Source organism: Sceloporus occidentalis, unplaced genomic scaffold (assembly GCF_023333645.1).
Source record: "Sceloporus occidentalis isolate IW3139 unplaced genomic scaffold, rSceOcc1.0.p SCAF_1, whole genome shotgun sequence".
NCBI lineage: Eukaryota > Metazoa > Chordata > Lepidosauria > Squamata > Phrynosomatidae > Sceloporus > Sceloporus occidentalis.
This window is the reverse complement of record NW_028316981.1, coordinates 308,801,294-308,824,478: the sequence shown is the minus strand read 5'-3', so window position 1 is coordinate 308,824,478 and position 23,185 is coordinate 308,801,294. Positions and strand designations below refer to the sequence as shown.

At 42.1% G+C, this 23,185-nt stretch overlaps 1 protein-coding gene across 4 annotated transcripts in view; it reads right to left on the bottom strand.

The window, feature by feature from the left end:
- Positions 1 to 10,541, bottom strand: part of LOC149324221 (proline-serine-threonine phosphatase-interacting protein 2-like) — a 55,064-nt gene extending 44,523 nt beyond the window's left edge. For all 4 annotated transcript variants that reach the window (XM_089497826.1, XM_089497818.1, XM_089497840.1 and 1 more), the window contains exon 1: positions 10,277 to 10,541. In XM_089497826.1, coding sequence (XP_089353952.1) covers positions 10,277 to 10,309 — 33 coding nt within the window. In that variant the 5' untranslated portion in view covers positions 10,310 to 10,541. The remainder of the gene's footprint in view (positions 1 to 10,276) is intronic.
- Between the last annotated feature and the right edge of the window lie 12,644 nt (positions 10,542 to 23,185).

The window sequence follows — 23,185 nt, the reverse complement described above, 5'->3', positions numbered from 1 at the left end:
GTGATATATAAAAAGGCAAAATCAAAGGAGTTGTTGTCCAACAATATCTGGAGGGCCACATGATTCCCTCCTTTGAAATAGTGAGGCAGCCATTGATTGAATTCATGTGTCCATCAAATGCAGGTGTTAGCTCAAACGTCAAAAATGAAAATTTTATTTATTTATTTATTTAGGTATTTATATCCCGCTGTTCAGCCCTAATGGCTCTCAGGGCGGCTTACAATTATTATTTTTAATCAGACAGTTCCCTGCCCTCAGGCTTGCAATCTAAAAGACACGACACAAAAACAAAAGGGAATGGTGAGGGGGGAAGGGAATCAGGTCCAGCATTCTTCTCTCCCTCTGAGGCCTGGACCAAGGCAGATGGACCGGAGGGAGGGCTCTTCTTCTTCAGGCTAACCTGATGGTACTGGGCCAGCCTACTCTCTCCCTCAGAAAAAGACCACAACTAAATGGAAGACATCCTGGCATTACATCAGCTAACAAATTATTATTATTATTAACCTTTATTTATGAAGCGCTGTAAATTTACACAGCGCTGTACATACCGTCTTTTTAATTAGACGGTTCCCTGCCCTCGGGCTTACAATCTAAAAGGACATGACACAAAAGGAGAAGGGAGTGGTGGAGGGAAAGGGGATGAGGTCCAGCAGTTCCTCTCTACCTCCGAGGCCTGGACCAAGGCAGATGGACTGGAGGGAGGGCTTGGCTTCATAATGGAAGGTTAATCTTCATCCAGGGAAAATACATACTCTCAAGTAGGATAATGCATATACAGTACATAGCAATACAGGAAATGGTTTGATAAACCGGCACCAAAAGAACATCAAATAGTAAGCGACAATTAAGCAAAGCCTGGGAAGGCTTCTCTGAACAGGATGGTTTTCAACTCCGTTTTGAAGCTGGTTAAAGAAGTGATGGCTCTTGTTCGCAGGGGAAGAAGGTTCCAGGAATGAGGGGCAACAAGCGAAAAGGGGCGAATCCGGGATGAGGCAGAGGAAATCCTGGGCTGAGACAGCAGACCTTGACTACCAGAACGGAGGGCCCTGGTGGGAAGGTGAGGAGAAAGAAGGTCTGATAAGTAAGGAGGGGCCAGTCCATGGAGGGCTTTGAATGTCGACAGCAGGAGCTTATACTGAATACGGAAAGGGAGGGGGAGCCAGTGAAGGGATGCCAACACAGGAGAGATGTGGTCAGAGTGGAGGGTGGAAGTGATAATGCGTGCAGCTGAATGCTGGACAGAGATTAAAGGACAGAGGTGAGAAAGAGGAAGCCCAGCCAGGAGGACATTACAGTAATCAAGTCGTGAGATCACTAGGGCATGGACCAGGATCTTGGCAGTAGAGGCGGAGAGATATGGTAGGATTTTGGCAATATTGTACAAGAAGAATCTACAAGCCTTGGCTGTGGTCTGGATCTGAGGGATACACGACAGAGAATAATCAAAGATAAAGCCAAGACTGCGGGCTTGCTGGACTGGTTGAATGGAAATGTTGTCCACAGAGACAGAAAAGGAGTGTTGAAGGGTAGGCTTAGGAGGAAAGACAAGAAGCTCCGTCTTGTACGTGTTGAGCTTCAAATGCCGATGGCGCATCCACTGCGAGACAGCTGTGAGACATGACGAAACTTGCTGTTAAAGCCTTGGAGAAAGGTCAGGGGTGGAAAGATATAACTGGGTGTCATCGGCATACAAATGGTAGGAAAAACCTAAAGAACTAATGAGTTTTCCTAAGGACAGTGTGTAGAGAGAAAACAGAAGGGGACCCAGAACAGAGCCCTGGGGAACTCCAACAGATAAAGGAACAGGAGAAGAAGTCTGGCCCCCTGCAACTACTGCAAAAGATCTGCCAGACAAGTAAGATCTAAACCAGTCAGGAACAGAGTCTGAGAACCCAAGGTCAGAAAGTATATCCACTAGAAGACAGTGATCAACCGTGTCAAAGGCTGCAGACAAATCGAGAAGGATGAGAACAGAGTAAAGGCCATTAGCCTTGGCCTGTAAAAGGTCATTCGAGATCTTAGTGAGAGCTGTCTCTGTAGAATGCCTTGGGCGGAAACCAGACTGAAAGGGATCGAGGATGGAGTTGGCTTCAAGAAACTCAAGACAGCACGAATAAACAACCCGTTCCAAAACCTTAGAAAGAAAGGGAAGAAGAGGAATCAGGCGATAGCTAGACAAAGAGGAGGGGTCAAGAGGTTTTTTTCAGAATTGGGGAAATGAGAGCATGTTTGAAGTCCGACGGGAAGGAGCCTGTAGAGAGAGAGAGATTGAAGATATGGAGAAGCGAGGGCAGAAGGGAGGGAGCAATGGAGATTAGAAGATGAGAAGAAGAACAGCCTCTGAAAGTGAAGCTCCTTTTCTCAGAGAGTTTTGATGCCCAGCCCAATCCCTGTTTTCAAATAATAAGATTCAACTCTAATCGATTCTACTGTAGATGTGGTTGCCTGCCTGCAAAAAGCCAGATAAACAGCAGTTGCCTTGAGAATCCCTTATGAAGCATTTGTGAACGGCAAAACAGACAGAAAAGGAGCAAGCAGAAAAGCCAGCTTTACCATTCTGTTTTTAAAAAGCCCCAATTCCACTGCTTGAAGCGAGGAACAGGGAAGAAGCAAGAAGAAACAGCATCAAAAGCCCCATCTTTGCTTCCTCCCTTGCCTGATCTTAATGCTCTTGGACAGGCAAGTGAGTTACACCTTGGCTGCATCCCTTGTTGCACCAATTCAAGTGTCACAATGCATGTTATCCTGCCAGAATCTTTTGGAAATCCTCAGCAGCCCTGGAGGGCACAAAGGGCCAGTATAAACATGTCAGCTCAGGATGTTATCCAGGTCATCATCTGTGTCACGGTTATAAATGGAAATATATTCCCAGAAAGGAAGAGCTCTTTGCAGGAGTATCTATGGAAAATATAGACAGGCAAATTCAAGATGACAAACCCCAAGCGGATAAGTCCTTGGTGCCACAGCAGCAAAATGCACACAGAGAATGAGAGGGGAGCTTGGAAAACATACGTAAGAGGCAAATCTTACTTAAACTTACATAAGAGGCAGAGGTGTAAGCAATCTTGAATTTTCAGATATGGAGATCCACCACTTTCTCCTTATTCCAGGTGTAATATTGATACCTGCACACCTAACAGGAACCCATCACACCTGGATACCTGGATTGTCTATCTTGGGCCATACTTTAATTGCAGAAACAAGAAAGTTGGTAGAAAAGGGTTGGTGCATGCCATTAGCTGTTAATAAGCATATGTGTGTGTGTGTGTGTGTGTGCGCACACACACTTATTATAAAACCTAGGTTTTAATTTTTTATACACACACACACACCACATATTTACAGTTGCCCCTCCTTTCTTGCGAACTTGAGATCCGCGCTCTTGAATATTCAGAGGGGTGACCTCAATTATTCAGCGTGCCCCTGTGGTGCACGCCCTGCACACGCTCATGGGCACGCACCCCATTCAAGCCAATGGGATCCTCCATTTTCATGGGGTGGTGGTGAAATGGATCGCCCACAAAAACAGAGAGCTGACTCTGTGTGTGTGTGTGTGTGTGTATGTTGTTCATGTTCTTTCTGACTTATGGCAACCCAATGGCAAACCTCTCATAAGGTTTACGCAACAAGATTTATTCAGAGAAAATTTTGCCTTCCTCTGAAGATGAGAGAGTGTGACTCACTCAATGTTTCCATGACTGACTGGAGATTCAAATCTCCGGAGTCAAAGTCCAACACTCAAACTACTCGACCACACTGGTTCCCACCCCAGATAGGCTTCCACATTCAGAAGAGGGAAATTAACTGATAAATACATGACAATTGGCATTAAAATTTAAGATTGGTGCCAGCCCTAAAAGCTTGACCAGAATGAAGCTGAAAAATGCTAGCCATTATTAGTATTGACTTATCACTTTATTAGATTCCTGTGTGTATCCCAGCAAAAGTTCGAGGATTACAAGCTCCAAAAGTCCGTTTTCTGAGCTAAATCACAGAATCATAGAATCGTAGAGTTGCAAGAGACCGCAAGGGCCATCCAGACCAACCCCATTCTGCCATGCAGGAAATCCAATCAAAGCATCCCCGACAGATGGCCATCCAGCCTCTGCTTAAAGACCTCCAAGGAGGGAGATTCCACTGCACTCCGAGAGAGTTTGTTTCACTGTCGGACAGCCCTTACTGTCAGGAAGTTCCTCCTAATGTTGAGGTGGAATCTCTTTTCCTGCAGCTTGCATCCATTGTTCCGCGTTCTAGTCTCTGGAAAAGCTGAAAACAAGCTCGCTCCCTCCTCAACATGACATCCCTTCAAATACTTAAACAGGACTATCATATCACCTCTTAACCTTCTCTTCTCCATGCTAAACATCCCCAGCTCCCTAAGTCGTTTCTCATAGGACATGGTTTCCAGGTTCTTCACCATTTTAGTCACCCTCCTTTGGACACACTCCAGTTTCTCAATGTCCTTTTTAAATTGTGGTGCCCAGAACTGGACACAGTATTCCAGGTGTGGCATGACCAAAGCAGAATACAGTGATGAACCTCTATATGGTTTCAGGCAAACAACTTAGGAAGACCACCCCCTTTCCAAGCTGCCTTTTATATTTATTGGTTTAAAACCTTTTCACCTTGGAATGAATTGAACTATAGTAAAATCTGTTGATTATTTAACATTGTATCTCATGTAATAAATTAATAACTTAATTATAAAATTATTTCAGTGCTGAAATTCTAGCTTGAATCAATCTCTGAAGGTTTTTAAAAGATGAATCAAGCTGTCCCTTTTGGTAGAATATTTCCAAATGAACAGACAACTTGTTGAGTTTTAAGTGGTTAGAAAATTTCCAGTTTCACTGACAGTTTAGTTTTAACCAGTTAGTTCCTCTCTCTTTAATAGAAGACCTTATAGCTAAAACATCTAGCATCCAATAACAAAGCTTGGGACCCATGATTCTTCTTCACAGCACTCTTTCTTTTTAACAGCCTAGTCTGATGAAGGATTCTGGATAACCCAAAAGCTTGCACACTATGATGGAATTGTAGTTGGACCTACTATAAATACTGACTGCTGGAGGGTTGTACTACACCTCCCAGATTCCCCATGTGGCCATGCTGGTTGTCTGGGACATAAAACTACCTATGCATTTATTTCTTCATACAGCAACAAAGAGCACTGGGTCAGCACTAGATTTGCTTTTTCTTTTGTAAAAATAAATGATTCGAAGCACATTCAAACCTTGCCACTCTCAATCCCAATTGAGACTGCTTTAACTGCCCTGGCTCAGTGCTAGGGAATCTTGGGAACTGTAATTTGTTGTGACACCAGACAGAAAAAGCAAAATGTCTCACAGAACTACAGCTCCCAGAATTCCCTAGCATTGACTCGGGGCAGTTAAAGCGGTCTCAGACCAAATTATTTCTGCAAATTGTTTTGGACTTTCATTATAATTAATTAATTAATTGCTGTATATACTCATGTATAAGTCTAGAAATTTTAGTTAAAAAATTGATCCAAAAAACCTGAGTCGACTTATCCACGGGTCAGTGTAAATACTGTACTTTAACTCTTATTTAAAAATGGATTATCCCCTGGTGAAAAGCAAGAGTGATATCTGTCCTGGAAGCTCTGACCCTCCTGTACTCTCTCATCTATTCAGGCGTTAATGTGAGCACAAACAGTTACTCCTGCTGGAATCTTGTAAATTCTTTGGCATTGTTTTCCTTGCTCCATCCTTTACAGCCTTTGTTACATGCCCCTCAGTTTCTTTTTGGTGTGACTTCGCCCTCTGTTCTCTCAAACTTCCTTGATCAGCTGTGCTATGGATTGCCTGATGTCTACAAGCGCTTCATCCTTGGCTGGTGTGCTGGTGTCCTTTGATGAAGTCTGTGAATGCCTCTTCTTGGGCCTGGAGGTCTTTGGAGCCAGGGACTCCACAGGCCTCTGTCTCTTTTGGCATGGGCTCAGTGCTGCCCAGGACTTTCTGGGCTGGCCAGCGTGACCCCTTGTTGTTGAGGGGGGGGGGTTGGTCCTGGCTCTATTTATTTTTTGGTGGCATAGCTAAAGTTGTCTGTGGTTGGGTTTGAGATGGCCCCCAGGACCTCTTCTTTTCCAAGGTTGGGAGCCTGATTGTGGAGGGCCTTGCAGCTGGTAAGGTCCCCTGGGAGGAGGGGGTACCGTGATGGCACAGAGGGTGGCACCTCTGTTGGAGGATATAAAATTCTGGAAGCTGCCATCCAAAAGAGTTAACATTTCCAAGCTCTGCTACAGAAAACCTTTAAAGGAAGTCCCCAAAACACAGACAGACACGCCGTTTGTACACTGCAAGGATCTACAATTTAGGAGTTGTTTCCTGCAGGGCCTTTCATTTTGCAGATGATTGGAGAGGGTTTGGACGCTGGCCCTGATGGAAAAAGTGACTTTCTAAATTCCTAAGGCAAGAGGAGAGATTAGAGAGGGCAATTTTGAAACTATATGGCATCCCTTTGTCACATTTCCTTCAGAAATGAACCTCTGTTGAAACTGTGATGGATACAGTGAAACTAGGGGAAACTGTTAATTTAAACTATATTAAAGCATCATGCTGGACTAAATAATAATAATAATAATAATAATAATAATAATAACAATAATAATAGTTATTTGTTTCCTGCCTCTCCTCAAGGCTCCAGGCAGCATGTTAAAATAAAAAATACAATTAAAAACATACAAAGCCAACACTTAAAATACAGTACTACAAAAACCATTAAAATACACTCTTATAAATGCACGCTTTAAAATACGCAAATTAAAAAGTCATGATGAATTTCTGAAAATAACCATGATGTATCTAAGCATAAATTACAAGCATGTGATCCTCCAGAGCAACTCTGTGATCAATTTCCAGCAGAGTTGCACTGGAGGACCTAGAAATTCCTAGAGAGGACATATAAATCAAATCCATGAATAATCAAACCCGCAAAAGTCAAAGCCACAAAGTGGTATTCATTTTACACTCATCCCTCCACATTCGCTGGGAAAACTTCAAATAACAAAGACACTGCTTTTTTTTGGGGGGGGGAACACCTCTCTAGGAATCTCTAGGTCCTCCAGTGCAACTCTGTGGTCAACATCTGCCAGACACTGACCACAGAATTGCACTGGAGGAGCTACAAATGCCTAGTGGATTGTTCTCTCTAGGAATCTCTAGGTCCTTCAGTGTAACCTTTGGTTAAAATTGACCATAGAGTTGCGCTGGAGCACCTAGATATTTCTATAGAAAACATATTAATAAAATGGGTGAATAATCAAATCCACCAAAGTCAAAGCCGCAAATGTGGAGGGACAAATGTATTTCAATGATGCAGGAGATATGGATAAAGCAAGGACTATAATTCAGAGTCCTTACAAAAGGTGAAGGGGACAAAATTGCCATAAACTAGAAAATCTTGAATATATTTACGCAGGAACTGAGAGACAGGCAACAAATCTATTCTCGCAGGGCTTCATTGCCAGGAAACAGGCATAACCCTTAAAGGTCTGATGGCTATTTAATGTATCTACATTTTTGTTCATTGTAGAATTATTTTAAGATACATTTTAACTTTATGACTCCTGTTTACTCTGAGATTGTATGCTGCTGGCATGTTTTTAATTTGTTTTTATTTGTATTTTGTATATGCATTATGTACAGTGCATTGTAAATTTACAGCTCTATAATAATGATAATGGTAGTCAGATGCCCTCTCTAGTTTTCCATCTGGCAACCCTATGAACTACAGCAGAGTGCTCAGTCCCATGCCAAACTACAGATCCCAGGATTCGGCAGTATGGAGCAACGACGAATTCACACAGTATATTATTTTAATATATTTAATGTATTTTAAACATTTTTATCTTTTTAAAGTATTTGACATTTTAATATGTAATTTGTTTTAATTATTGTAGAAATTTCATTCTATTTTAATGTACCTTTTTGTACATTTTAAGTGTATTGTTTGTTTGTTTTTAATGTCGTACGCCGCCCTGAGTCCCAATCTTGAAAGAAGGGTGAGATATAATAATAATAATAATAATAATAATAATAATAATCACCTCTTTAACCAGCTTTAAAACAGAGTTAAAGACAATATTGTTCAGGAAGCGTTCCCAGACATTACGTGACTGTCGTCCTATGTTTATTTTAATTTGTTGTTTCCTCCCTTGCCTATATTTTATTTCTTGAATGTTAATATGTATTAATATGTATTAGGTTTAATTGTTTTTCGTAGGATGGATGCCACAGGCAGGTTTATTTTATTTTATCTATTTTTAATTGATTCTATGCAAAAAAGAATCAGCACGTGTTTTATAGACTACAGCGAAGCATTTGATTGTATAGATCACAAAAAGCGCTCAAAGACATAGAGGGGCCACTATATCTGATAGTCCTGATGAGGAATCTGTACCAAGGACAAGAGGCCACTGTCAGAACAGAATTCGGGTGGTTCCTAATAGGCAAAGGGGTCAGGCAAGGCTGCATCCTATCACTTTATTGTTTAACTTATATCCTGAAAACATCATAAAAAAGCAGAATTAGAATCAGAAGAAGAAGGAGTGAACATAGAAGGAAGCAACATTAACAACCTAAGATATGCAGATGACACCATAATATTAGCAGAAGACATTCAGGAATTGGAACAGTTAATAAGGAAGGTGAAAGATGAAAGTGCAAAGGCAGATATGTTATACTGAACATAAAGAAAACAAAAATAATAACTACGGAAGAAACACATGAGTTCAATCTCTAGACAACAATGAAACTGAAATAGTTAAAGAATGCCCATATTTAGGATCAAACATTGACCAGAATGGAGACTGCAGTCAAGCAATAAGAAGAAGACTAGGAATGGGAAGGGCAGCTATGAAAGAACCGGAAAAGCTCCTGAAGAGAAAAGACATACAACTGAGCATTAAAGTCAAAATCATTCAGGCCATTGCATTCCCAATTACAGTACAATGTATGGATGTGAGAGCTGGACAGTGAAGGAAGCGGACAGAAAGAAAATCAACTCATTTGAAATGTGGTGTTGGAGAAGAGTACTTAGGATACCCTGGAAAGCCAAGAAGACAAACAAATGGGTCTTTGAACAAATCAGACCAGGGCTCTCCTTGGAAGCTAAGAAGGTCAAATTGAGACTATTGTACTTTGGCCACATAATGGGAAGGCATGGATGACTAGAAGAAACAAGAATGCTAGGAAAGGTAGAGGGTAGAAGAAAGAGAGGAAGACCACAAACCAGATGGATAGACTCAGTCAGAGGAGCTATGGGCAAGGGCTTGCAGGATCAGGGCAGGGCAGTTGGAGGAGAGGGATTCTTGGAGATCTCTCATCCACAGGGTCACCATGAGTTGGAACCAACTCAAGGGCAACCAACAACAACAACAACGCCATGTAAGTTAACAGAGCTTTATCAATAAAGCTTAATAATATTAATAATAAACAGCTCTGACTGTCTGATGCACTCAAGGCCCAGAAATAAATGAGGAAACCAAGGTGTTGACTCCACAAAGCTTGAGAGCTCTAAGTGTTTGAGTAATACTTGAGGCGCTTCGACACTGTAGCAATAATGCAACTTGGCACTCACCCCTTTAAGTGCCGCAGCTCTATCCGATGGGATCCTGGCATCTGTAGTTTTACAAGGTCATTAGCCTCTCTTTCCCAAAGGATCCCGACACTACACATCCCAGGATTCTGGCCATGGCAGTGCCAGGTGATGCCAAAGCGCATTACATCTCCAGTGTAGATGCAACCCCAAACGCACCCCAAAGTTCTGGGGCCACAACAAACTTTTAAAAAATCTTTTATGTATTTTAATGTGGTTTTATATTATGTGCAGATGTTTTTAATTGTTTGGAATTTTATGGAAATTTTTAAAATGGAAATTTAAATTTAAAATTGAAACTTCCATTTCACATCTCCATAAAATTCCAAACAATTAAAAACAGCTACACACAATATTGTTTGGAATTTTATGGAGATTTTGAAATGGAAGAAATTTAAATTTCCATTTCAAATCTCCATAAGATTCCAAACAATTAAAAACAACTACAGATAATATAAAAATCACATTTTAAAAAAAAAATACACAACGGTTGAAAAAATTTGGAAAGTCAGCAGATGGAGGAGCTAAATAAACAAATAAATAAATAAACTGCAGTTCCCAGAATTCCACAGCAGTTGAAGTGGGATTATTTCTGCTGTGTGTGGAGTGCCTCCCCACTCCTCTCCCCCCCTTCCCTTTCCTCTTTTTCCTTTCTCACCCAGAAGTTGTCTTTGAACAGGGTCTCCCGCATGGTGGGTTAGAGCGGTTTAGATCCCCTCCAGATGTGACAGTGCAGACAGAGCGCGCCAGGAACGGGATCAAGAGTGTTCCACAGTCCTCCAAGTTCCTCAATTCTTTAGTTCTTCTTCTGCTGCTGCTGTTGCTGCTGCCTTCCTCTGGGTCCTAAAACCCATCTGGGCTCAGGAAGAGCCATGCACACTTCCAATGAAAATGTCATTTTAATTTCCAATCTGTCTCTTTGCAAAGGGAAGGGAGGGCATGCCTTGCAACTGCTTGGTTTCTTGGAGATAAAGTGTATCTAGGAGGTTCATGAATGCACCAGGCCCAAGTGTCTAGGTGCATTCATGGACTTCCTAGGGTTTTCTTGGTTGGCTGCCTTCCAGTCTGGGATTTGTGGCCACTCTTCTGAAGCCAACATAACATAGGGTTTTTTGTTCCAAGGAGGTTGGCCATGAGTGGCCATGAGAAAAACTCTCTAGAAGTTGTCTTGGCAAGGTTTGTTCAGAGGAGGTTTGGTATGGCCTTCCCCTGAGGCTAAGAGAGTGTGACCTGACCAAAGTCACCCAATGAGGTTGTTGTTGATGATGATGATGATGTTGCCAGTCTCCCATTCAAGTACTAACCAGGAGTGACCCTGTTTAGTTTCCAAGACGAGATGGGATCTCCTGCCTTTAGGGTATTCAAGCATTATATGTGCTTAAAATTTCCCCTTCATCCCAAAAACTAAATATATATATATATATATAGAGAGAGAGAGAGAGAGAGGAACAAAATAAAGCTAAAAACCAATTACAGTGGTACCCCGGGATACGAAAAAATTCCAAAGAAAAAAACTGTTCCGGGTTACGGTTTTTTTTTCGGGTTACGAAAAAAAATTTTGGTGCTTTTCGGCGCGATTTCACACGAAATCGCGGCTTTCGCTATTAGCGCCTATGGGCTATTCGGCTAGCGAAAGTTTCCGGGTTACGAAAGCGGCAGCGGAACCAATTAATTTCGTAACCCGGGGTACCACTGTATAGTGTTGCAGCTTTTAAAAGCCATTAAATAAACTATCCTATCAATGTAGCACTGATTTTAAAAATATTACTGTATTATTATTATTATTATTATTATTATTATTTGTACCCTGCTTTTCCCCAAAATTGGGACTCCACCTTATTAGCTGATTTAAAGTGAACGTGAGCAAAGTGCATCTTTTGGATTATGTTGGACTACAATGCCCATCAGCCATAGCCAGTTTAGTCAGTCGTGAGAAATGCTGGGAGTTGCAAGCCAAGAACAGATGGATGATCACATTTTGGCCATCCATGATTTATAGCCATTTTATATCGAAAAGGTTGCAAGGATGGCATATTTACCATCAATAGAAACAAATAACTATCTTTCCCCCAGGGTTTTAATGTTGAGGAACAACATAAAAGGAAAATGTGAAGAGGAGGGAAGAGGAAAACTGGAAAACTCAGACTTAAATATTTCAAGTTGCATGATTGTTTTTGAAATGAGCATTTTTGAAAGTGACAGGCTCAAGCCCTTTGGAACTGGTCTCCCAAGAGAGTGGCTGGAGAAGTCCCTTCTCCCCATTCATCTCTCTGTTTTATTCCAAAACAGGAAGGAAGTGTGTGAAAGAGGAAGCCAGTTGAGTGTCCCATGTTGTCCTTATGTACAAGCAGACCTCTGTTAACAAAACCTCTGAAAAACAAATTCCTTTTCACAAAGCGCTTTTAGGCTCCACTTTTTCTCCTCCTCCTCCTCCTCTGTCCAGCTGGAACTTTTTCTTTTTTTTAAAAAAAACCCTTTCATTTTTATTAATAAATAAAATCCAGTAATATATGTCACATACAATACGTATTAACAAAAGGTGCATTTACACTTAACAAATTCCAATATTAAACCAAGTATTACGTGGTGGTCTCTCCACATTTGCTGGGATTAGGGGTGAAGGAGAACCCCTGTGAATGAGGAAAATCCACAATCAAAAAAACCTCACCATTCTTTTTCTCTGAGAGAACACTTTTCTCCTGCCTTTAGAGCTGTGCGTGGGCATACCCTGTGCGGTGGCATGTCCAGCCACACACAGGCGCTCCCGTATGCCCCGGAAGTCCACTGGAAGTCCCGCCACTAGAAGTTCCACTCCCCGGAAGTTCCCATAAGTGACTGCACCAGGTGACACCAACCTTAGGGACACCGCTGGACTAGAGAAGTGTTTTTTCTAGGAAATTCTAGGGCCTGTTACAGACTGCCAAAATAAAACTGCTTCGGGTCTCTTTGGAGGTATGCTGTTTAAATGATGCATGCATCCTAAGAATCCGGAAGCTGCACCAAAGCTGCACTCCAGTGCTTAGGAATGGAGTGTGGCTTTGGCGCGACCTCCGGACTCTTAGGACCCATGCATCATTTAAATAGCATACCTCCAAAGAGACCCGAAGCAGCTTTATTTTGGCAGTCTGTAACAGGCCTAGGTTCTCCAGCACAACTCCATCATCAACTTCTGGCAGAATTGCGCCGGAGGACCTAGAGATGCCTACAGAGAACATCTTTATCAAAACAGCAAATAATCACATCTGCAAAAGTTATGTTTTCTTGAATGTCCTAATTCTGAGGTGCCTTGTCCTCCTTTGTGGTTATGACATCAGGGGATAACAGCCTTAAAACATTTTAAAAACAAAAAAAAACCAACTACTTTTACTCTGAAGATCCAGAATGGTCTGTTTCTGCATCAGGTGCCTGTCTGCACAGGTGTTCTCCAGAACTGCCCATGTCATCCGCCACTCTTGCCAGATGCCTGCTCTGAGGTAGAACAAGGCGCCCAATCAGGTGATCATTGCTAGGCACCTTATTCTGACCTCAAAAGCTACAACCCATGCTGAGTGGGATGCCCATGCAGACAGCCATCCCTGCATAGAAATGGAGGGCCAGGTTGAGGTTAAGGCAGCTCCCAGAGTAACCTGGTCTGTGCAGACAGGGTCTGGATGTGGGAGAGGGAATCACAAGGTATGAAATCCTGAAGAAGAATAGCCCAGTATTTGCTGGAATTATTTGCCCATCTAGAAAGACTTGGGAAAATGGAGAGCAATGCTGCTGCCGCCACCAGAATCACACTGGTGAAATTCAACCACAGTTGTGGTGGGGAAGAAGCACCTCTTTTCAGCCTTCTCATTGCTTTGGGAAGGGAAGGAGACATTCTGCTCCACCAGACTGCAGGGCTCTATGGTATACTACAGGATGATACTCTGGCCTTCACTCTGCGTAAAATAGAGATCTGTGGTAATGTAGGAACCTTGAGGATAGCGGTGTATTCTCTGATATGTTAAGATTCAGTGCTATGCAGCCAGTGAGAAATTGTTCAACCCTCTTGTAAGAGATCTTGATCCTGGCTTTCTGCCAGTTTCAGAAAGTCACTTATTTATAATACAACTCCAAGAACCCACCAAACTGTAGGCAATGAGGCTGTGGAAGCTGTAACCCAAAATGTAACTTTTCCAAGCTCTGTCTTTGGCCTGAAAATGTGGAGCAAGATAAATGTGTGTACCAACTTTGATAAGGGTTGGCTGTCATGTATTTGGGGGGGGGGGGGGGCGGGTAGGAATATGTGATTCACCCCCAGCTAAAAAAGAGGGACAGGGCAACATTAGTAGCCTTTGCCATTCAGTGTCTGAGATGCAGTGTCTCCGCAAATCCGTGGGTGCAGTTCACGGGTTGTTGGAAATTCACAGCCTTGGAAAGATGCCAGTTTTCTAAGCAACTTCTGGGCACTTGAGTGTGGGACTTTCCCACAGTGCCAGTTTGGTGATGTTTTACTGTCAGCTGGACTGAATTGGCCAGAACTGCCTTCCTTGTGTCTCAGGGAGGGGCTGAGCAACCATTGTTATACAAGTGGAAAGTACAAGGAAGTGCCTTGATGTGGTTTTTGGAGATCAGGAAACAGTAAAGGTGAACTTTCCTTCCTGGACAGGGACTCCTAGCCTGTGCCTTAATCTCTGATGTGATCCGTGGTCTGCATGGTCTGCGTGGAATGGCCTTTTAAAAAATGCGATAATTTTAAGTTACTAAATTTATTTACTAAGTATTGTTAGTTTTTTGTGGGGTTTTCAGGCTATGTGGCCATGTTCAAGAAGAGTTTATTCCTGATGTTTCGCCAGCACCTGTGGCTGGCATCTTCAGAGAATGCATTCTCTGAAGATGCCAGCCACAGATGTTTGTGAAACATCAAAAAAGGACCCATCCCCTGGCGCAGGACAACATATAATCTGCTGGAAGCACTGATCCCCACTTTGCTCTCTCATGCATCCAGCCTTTAGTGTGACCACAAACAGTTATAACTGCTGAAATTTTGTAAGTTCTTTGACACTGATTTCCTTTATTTCATCCTTTACATCCTTTGTTACATACCCCTTCGTTTTACCCTTGACTTATCAATGGATCATATCAAAATCAGTAATTTCAGCCCCCAAACCTGCCCTCGACTTATACATGAGTTTGACTTATAGTTATGTATATACAGTTTATGTACTTATGATGTTAACAGGATGCCAGCCAGTGTATGCATAGTTAAATGCCTCAATTTGTTACCATCAGATGCAGCAATGGTCACCATTTTGGACAACCTTGAACGGAGATTAGACAAATCCAGCACTATTATTAGCTACTACTCTTGACCACTGTCTTGAAATGACTACATTATTATCCAGCCAAATGTTTTAATTTGTTCATTCCTTTTACCAGCTGTCTAGTCCATGAATTAAAGCCAAAGTTTATTCCTAAGTAATATAAAAGGAGCAAGCTACTGTGGCAAATCTGGGGGCAACTTTTATATCCCTGGATTCTCCGGGGACTGCACAGACTGCTGAAAAACAAAACAAAAACAAAACATAACTCCCCAAATGACCAGAAGTCCTCTTCTGGTTCTCAGAAATTTAATGTGAAACAGTACAGACAAGCCTGGCAAACTGTTTAAAAGGTAAATTGATGCACCTAGAGACATCCATGCATAGTAATCCACCCTTTTGTTTTGGTCAGGAGAAAGTTGAACTGGGGATTATGGAGGTGCTGAGAGCCACAAAAAACATCCTTATGGGCCACATGTGGCCCAAGATTTGAACGTTGTCCATTACTGAAATGGAAGGACAAACCAAAACAGCAATATACAACTTCCTTGTTTGAACAGCTGTATCGTACGTTTGCATTATAGACGTACAGTGATTTTTCTTTTCTATGCTAAACATATATAGAAGGGTTGCCAGATATCAGGGCCTGGTCCTATATTCAGTTTTTGTGGGTCATCGCCAGGTATGAGATAAAAGTACAAATTCTGCAGTTTTGAGGGGCTCAGTTGCAGGGAAAGGGGAAGGACTGTGTGCAAATCTCCAGCTCAGTTAGCAGAGCAGCAACATGCTACAGTTTGCAAGGCTTAATTGATTTCTTGTTGCTACTTGAAAAGACTTTCCAGGGGGAGCCTATGTATCTACTTAGCTTCCTCCTTCCTTCTGAGTTGTTTGGCACCAGGACTCACCCTCCACTCTGCTCTGCATCCACCTGCCATCACCTGTCGACTTATGGAGACCACATGAATGTTTCAAAGGGTTTTCTTAGGCAAGGAATATACATATGTATCATTCCTCTGAAAGATAGTCTACAGCACTTGGTATTCATTGGCAGGCTCCCACCCAAGTATTAACCAGGGCTAACCCTGCTTCGCTTCTAAGATCAGATGGGATTTGGTACCTTTACGGTATTTAGGCCCTCCCCTCCCTCCTTCCAACTGTCATCTTCTGCCATAGAGGGATCGAAAGGACAGGCCCAATACCATCGGGCCTGAAGAGGAAGAGCCCTCCCCTCCCTCCTTCCAACTGTCATCTTCTGGCCTTAGAGGGTGCAAAAAAACAGGCCCAACGCCATTGGGCCCGGCCTCGATTAAGGAGAAGAGCTCTCCCTCCAGTCCATCTGCCTTGGTCCAGACCTCAAAGGGAGAGAAGAATGCTGGACCTGATCCCCCCCCCCCATTCCCTTCTCCTTTTGTGTCGTGTCTTTTTAGATTGTAAGCCTGAGGGCAGGGAACCGTCTATTATCCCCTCTGTTGTAAACCGCTCGGATTCCCAGTGATTGGGCGATATATAAAAAAATCCTATTATTATTATTATTATTATTATTATTATTAGAAGCATGTAGGAAAGGTTAGATATTCCTTATCCTATCTCCCCACATAAATGTGAAGGCATAATCCCCTCGTTTGATCTGGTAACATCCCACTTATCTAGCAATTCTGTCCTAACAGCCAATGAGAAGAGTATATTGTGTGTTTATGTGTGAACATGCAGAAAGCCCTGGGGTTGGCTTGGCTCCCTGTAAGAAAGAAGTACCAATTATCTTGTGTGGAGTGAAGTGGAAGGGAGCCATAGCATTTTCTTGCTTCTTGTGTGTGGTCTTTTATTTTTAGACGTGGAAAATGCTTTCCTCTCTCCTTTCCTAGCCTTCTGCAAAACTGCACAGGCCTCTAATGCTGGTACTCTTTTCCAAAGATGGAACTCATAATGGATGCTATTCATAAAAAACGGGATTTACAATATAAGAAAACCCTAGAAGTGATTTTTTTTTGGGCTATGTAGCCTGAAAAACCCACTAAAAAATATGGATGCCGGCCATGAAAGCCTTCAACTTTACCCTAGAAGTGAGTTATGCTTCCCATCTGGTTTTTAAAATGTGACATTGTGTCTTGTCCACAACATTGCGCTCCCTCTTCCTCTCTCTCATGATAAAATGGCTTAATAATGCCTTCCCTTTGCCAGGAAGAGAGAAACACATAGAGAAATAACCAAGCTGGATATCTTATGTAGACAAATGGGATTAGTCTCTAGGGGGGATCTAGTGTTTCACAGTCCCCAAAAGTGCTTTAGAGAGAGAGAAAGATAGAGGAGGGGAGAAAGGTGGGTCTAGCCCATATGCCTGGAGAATTCACCCTCTCATTTTCTATCTGGGAAAGACAACAACAACAATGTACAATGATATCTAAAATCCTCAAAACAACAATACCTTTATCAGGTAACAAAATGCATAAAGATAAAATATATGTTTTAAGCTTTCACAGCTTTACTGGCTTGTTCACCAAACAAAGGTGTTAGAAATCATGCAAGGCCAGGCCCACAGAAAGTGATATTTGTTGCCTTTCTCTATAAGACAGACATGAGAATCAATCTGTCTCCATCTGCTGTTGGATTGCATGTCCCAGCAGCCCTGGCCCATATTACCAATGGTGAGGAATGCTGAGAGTTGCAGTCCAACAACATCGAGAAGGCCTCATGATTCTCACTGCTGCCCTGGGATATTGCATGCCTTGGAAAAGTTACTTATAGAGTTTTGGTAAAGAAAAGAAAAGAAAGGCTTTTTGGACTGTGAGTCCCTGAATCCCCTAGCAAGTAGTGACCATGATGGTTGGGGGATTTGGTGAGCCATGATCCCCAAAAGTAATGTTTCTAACATCTGGACTGTTGAGTGCAGTTTCATAGAGGGATCAGTGCCCATTGCACATCTACAAAATAGATTTAAAAGTTGCTGGTTTTTAATGAATCACAGAATTTTACAGTTGAAAGGGACCATAAGGGCCATCTATTCCAACTCCTGCAGATATGACAGACACACACACACATAGTTATGAGCCATCAAGTCATTTCTGACATAAGGTGACCCTAAGGCTATCATGGGGTTTTCTTGGTAAGTTTCTTCAGAAGGGGTTTGTCATTGCCATCCTCTTAGGCTGAGAGAGTGGGATTTGCCCAAGGTCACCCAGAAGGTTTCATGGCTGAGCCAGGATTCAATCTATTGCTCAAACCACTATGCCATGCTCTCTCTCTCTCATACACACACACACACACACACACACACACACACACACACAGTATAAATATGATTTTTAAAAAATGTCTGAAACCTGTTTGACTAGCGGTAACTATAGGGCAAAAGCAATGTGTGGACAAGATGGGAAATAAAGCTGCTCTCAAACCACTTCCTACTCTCTTAATAGACTTGTGAATTTCCGACTGAAGAGTGAGTCATTTTCAGGGTTCCTGCTTTTGCCTAAGATTATGGGCTGCCCTTTCCTCTCCTTCCAGTCACATCCAAGAAACAGAGGAGAAGGCAAAGGGACTGGCAGCTGCAGGACATCCCTGAACTGGGGTCAGCCTGCCCCTTGGAGAGTGGAGAGAACTTCATAGCCCCTCAGAAATGTGTTTTCTCATGTCTCTTCTTACCCTCCACCATTTGTAGCAGTTTCGTCCCACCTCAACTGCCAAGGCTGTGTCCTAGGCAATACTGGGATTTGTAGTTTCATGAAATATTTAGGATTCTTTGTCAGAAATCTCTAGTGCTAGGGTGGACAGTGCAGGCAATGCAGGTCACACATGGGTCTTTGGACCTCAAGGTAAAATTCCCAAAGCCTAACAACTGTCATTTATTTATTTTTTAAAATTCTGCCTGTTTTCAGGTGGTTTCTTTTGGTCTGAAAATCATCCAGTAACATCCCTAACTGTCTGCAAATGTGGCAGTTTGCCTCTCCCTCTCCCACTCCTCAAACTCTAGGGGGGAACCATGGAAAATTGGCCAAAATGGTGTCTGGAAGTGATGTTACAGTTAGTCTTAAAGATGCCAACACATTTATTTTCCTTTTTCCTCCTTCCTTCCTTCTTTTAATGCCCTTTACTGATCTACTGTTTGGACACCCAAGGTGGCTAGAGCCATCTCTTACTCCGAGACCTTTATATGTCTTCAATTTTTCTTTCAGGGTTTGTTGGGAACTTTACCCTCCATGTTTTTCCATGGGGACTGAATGACCCTTTTGTTTTTATTCAATTACAGACAGGGCAGTTTATCACATGTGAGGAATTTCTCTTAATTTCGAATGAAAAGAAAGTGGGGCCAGAACGCATTCATGTGAATTCGCTAGTTTAGCGAATTTACATGAATTCTAATTGCATTCGAACTGACTTCCCATTGCCTGAAAATATCTTGCCATTGCCCGAAATTGCATGTGGTAGTCTTTATCATGCAATAACGTTAAACTCCATGATTGCGTTCGGACTGACTTCCCATTGCCTGAATTTGCATGTGGTAGTCTGTCATGCAATAATGTTAAACCACATGATTGTGTTCAGATTGCCATTAGATTATACTTCCAATTTCCCTTCTCTGATAAACTCCAGGGTCTATCAGATGAACGTTGACTATCCGGAGAAGATCAGGGAAGAATGGCAGAATGAACACATCAAGGCTAGTGAAGTAAAAAATAATGATTCAGTTGCCATGATGAAATGCTGGGGCATCCAGTGTTGCAGTTATCTTAGGAATGTTTCCCTAAATGATGCACTTCTGTGTTCAAATTCTGAACATGGGTTAAAGGCATCAAGGCAACTGGATGAATCAACAACAGTTATATTGCTGACAAGGGGAATACCTTCTCCATCCACCTTGTCTTTTATTTTTTTTATTTACTGTATTTATTTATTCTTAAATGCTTAGACCCCACTCCTTAGCCAAAAAGTCCCCAAAGCAGCTTAATAATATGAAGTCAAAGGCTTTCACATCCGGCGCCCATAGTATTTTGTGGGTTTTTCGGGTTATGTTCTAGAACACAGCCATATAGACAGAAAAATCTAGCGCTTAACAATGTTATTTAATTTAATTTAAATATATATTTCCTTCCCCTCATCATGGTTGTTCAAGGTGTGTAGAAATAAAATGTTTAACAATTCCGGATTAAAACAATAAAAGATCTTAAACAGGATTAGAAATGTACTAAACATGACAACAAGTTTAAAGAGGTACAACAGTTAAAAAGCATGCACATGATTATACATGGTTTCTCTCTCTCTCTGGCTTTGCTTCGTGAACGAAGATTCAGGAAGGACTCATCCCGTGCTTTGTACAATCGCGCTGGTGACTAAAAAGGCCAATCCGGGACAAACAGGTCCGGTTGCAGAAAGCACAGTGGAAAGTCTCCTTGGGTGATGTTTCTGGGTTGTGGTTCTTTCTGTGTTGTCATTTCTCTTCCAGACTCGTTTGGCGTGAGCTTTCAAAGAAGTCTGCAGCATCGTGGATAGTGCGTCTCCATGCCTCCCGATGCGAGGCCAGGGCAGACCATTGTTGGTGATCAATTTGGCTAAGCCTGAGATGTTGTTTCAGGGAGTCCTTGTATCTCTTCTTTGGGGCACCCCTCTTACGCTGACCCGTGGCGAGTTCACCGTAGAATACTATTTTGGGGAGGCAACGGTCCTTCATCCTAGAAACGTGTCCTGGCCAGCGCAGCTGTGTCCTCAACAGCATGGCCTCAATGCTGGTGATCCCTGCTTGCTCAAGGACAGCAACATTCGTCACATAGTCAGTCCAGTGTATATTTAGAATTGTGTTTAAACAGCGCTGATGAAAGCATTCAAGGAGTCGTAGGTGTTGGCGATAGGTGACCCATGTTTCAGACCCATAAAGGACAATAGACAGTACAATGGCTCTATACACACTGATTTTTGTGCTTCACCTCAAGTGTTTGTTACTCCAGACTCTTTTGTGAAGCCTTCCAAATGCACTATATGCCTTTGCCAGTCTGTGATCAATCTCTTTATCAGTCTTGGCGTCTGAGGAGATGATGCTTCCCAGGTAGGTGAACTGCTGGACGGACTTAAGCACAGATGTGCCTACAGTGATGTGGGGATGGTAGTGTTCTTCCTGAGGTGCTGGCTGGTAGAGAACTTCCGTTTTCTTCAGACTGACTTCCAGCCCAAAGAGCTCTGCAGCTGTTGCAAAGCAAGATGTTAGGCGCTGCAGAGCTGCTTCTGTATGGGCAACGAGGGCAGCATCATTAGCAAAAAGCAGCTCACAGACTAGATAGTTTGGAGTCTTAGTGCGGGCCCTCAGGCGGCTTAGGTTAAACAGGCTACCATCAGTACGGTAGCATATATAAATGCCATCTTCTTCTGTGAGATCTGCCATAGCCCTTTGGAGCATCATGCTGAAGAAGATTGTAAATAGAGTTGGGCTAATACATGGTAGGGCTATGGCTAATGACACAACTGGATTCAAGCCAAAAGGACATTCAGCTCAGAGGTGGAAGGAAAGTCCAAAGTTGCACAACTCATATTATAGGAACATGAAGTGTGAGAACCATGAATCACATGGAAGTTGGACATAGTAAAACAAGAAATGGAACAGAGAAACATTGCAACACTTGGGGTGAATGAGCTAAAGTGGATGGCGATGGGATATTTTGAGTCAGATAATTACACAATGTAAGAAATGGGATGGCATGAATACTAGGGTGAGCCATAGCAAAAGCAGTCAAGAGGTTATAATGCTAAGACTGACTGAATAACAGCAGAGAGATCTTGTAGCACCTTTGAGACTAACTGAAAGAAAGAAGTTGGCAGCATGAACTTTCATAGATTTAAGTCTACTTCCTCAGATGCATTTGGACTTAAGTCTACAAAATCTCATGCTGCCAACTTCTTTCTTTCAATTAGTCTCAAAGGTGCTACAAGATCCCTATACGTATTGATTCTACAGACTAACACAGTTATATCTTTGAATAATAGGAATAAGACTTTGGGGTTAACTTATCAATATAACAATAATCCAACTTTATTCTCCAACTCCAGAGGCAGAAGAAGAAACTGAAACTACGATAGTGTCTACGAGGAAACTGATCACCCAGAAAAACAGGGCTTCTTGTTAATCGTAGGTGATTGGAATCCAAAGGAGGAAACAAGAGCAGAATCAAAGATTGTAGGAAAATTTGGCTCAGGATCAAGAAATGAAGCAGGAAAGTGACATCATAGACTGCATAGAATTTAAAGATAATGGGAAAAGTAAATTTGCACTATTAAGTCTAAGGTGACTTTACAGATGACTAAAAATGCCTGTGTTCATCACAGAGGTTCTCATGACTTCATTGGGTGCATGTGTCTGCTTGGTGTTAGTTTTAACAATCAACAATTGAGCATTCAATTCCCTTTCCCTTCATTAGTCCATGTGGCTCAGATGTATCCAAAAGAGATACATTTCAAGGTGGGAGCTGCAGTCTCCAGTAGTCCAGCAGCTGCAACTGTATCTCTCTCAGCAACCCTGTTCAAGGTTGTTTCCCAGCGATCAGGACTCTGTAATATGACTTCACATTGGTTTGTTAGTAGATGCGTGTTTGGAAACAGAGAAAAACAAGGTTGGGGTTCTGGGAGAACCGATCTACCTTCTGTCAGTCTCAGAGATACAAATCTGCCTTCCCTGCTTCAACTCTATGCTGAAGTTAGTGATTCAGTTAAGAAAAAAGTATTAACGTCTTTCACTGCCGATTATTGGCTTCTACTTCATTTAACATAAGTTTGACAAAAACAACTTGCTGTAAAAGAGCTAATTTTAAAGACCAATTATTATTTAAGCTAGTGGTCTTATCATCTGAACTATATTTTCCTGCTTAATTTTCTGATTTAGTCCTATGCTGGTGTAGTCTTATACAGTGATGCAAAGAAAACAAAGATTAAATAGTTTAAACCAAAGAAACTTGAACAAAAAACCTGTTTTTTTTCTAACCATGGTTTCTAAGATGTTAACTACAATTACATGGTCCACCCACTTGGGGCTGGTAGCCTTGGGGAATATCTAATTTGAATTCTTCTCTGGAAGAAACCCTACTATTGGAGAGGGCCTTTGGATGGAAACCTTTTGGCGACTTTTGATGGTGTAAATACTGTTATGCATGTGGTTTTTTAGGTTACACAAGAGGGGTATACTAATCAGGGTTGCACAAACACAGCTACAGAGACATAACTGTGGCATCCACAGCTGCACTTTCTAAGGAGTTGCCAGGTGCCCTGCTCTGACTTACATGCAGTTCCAGTCAATGCAGAGTCCAGCTGTT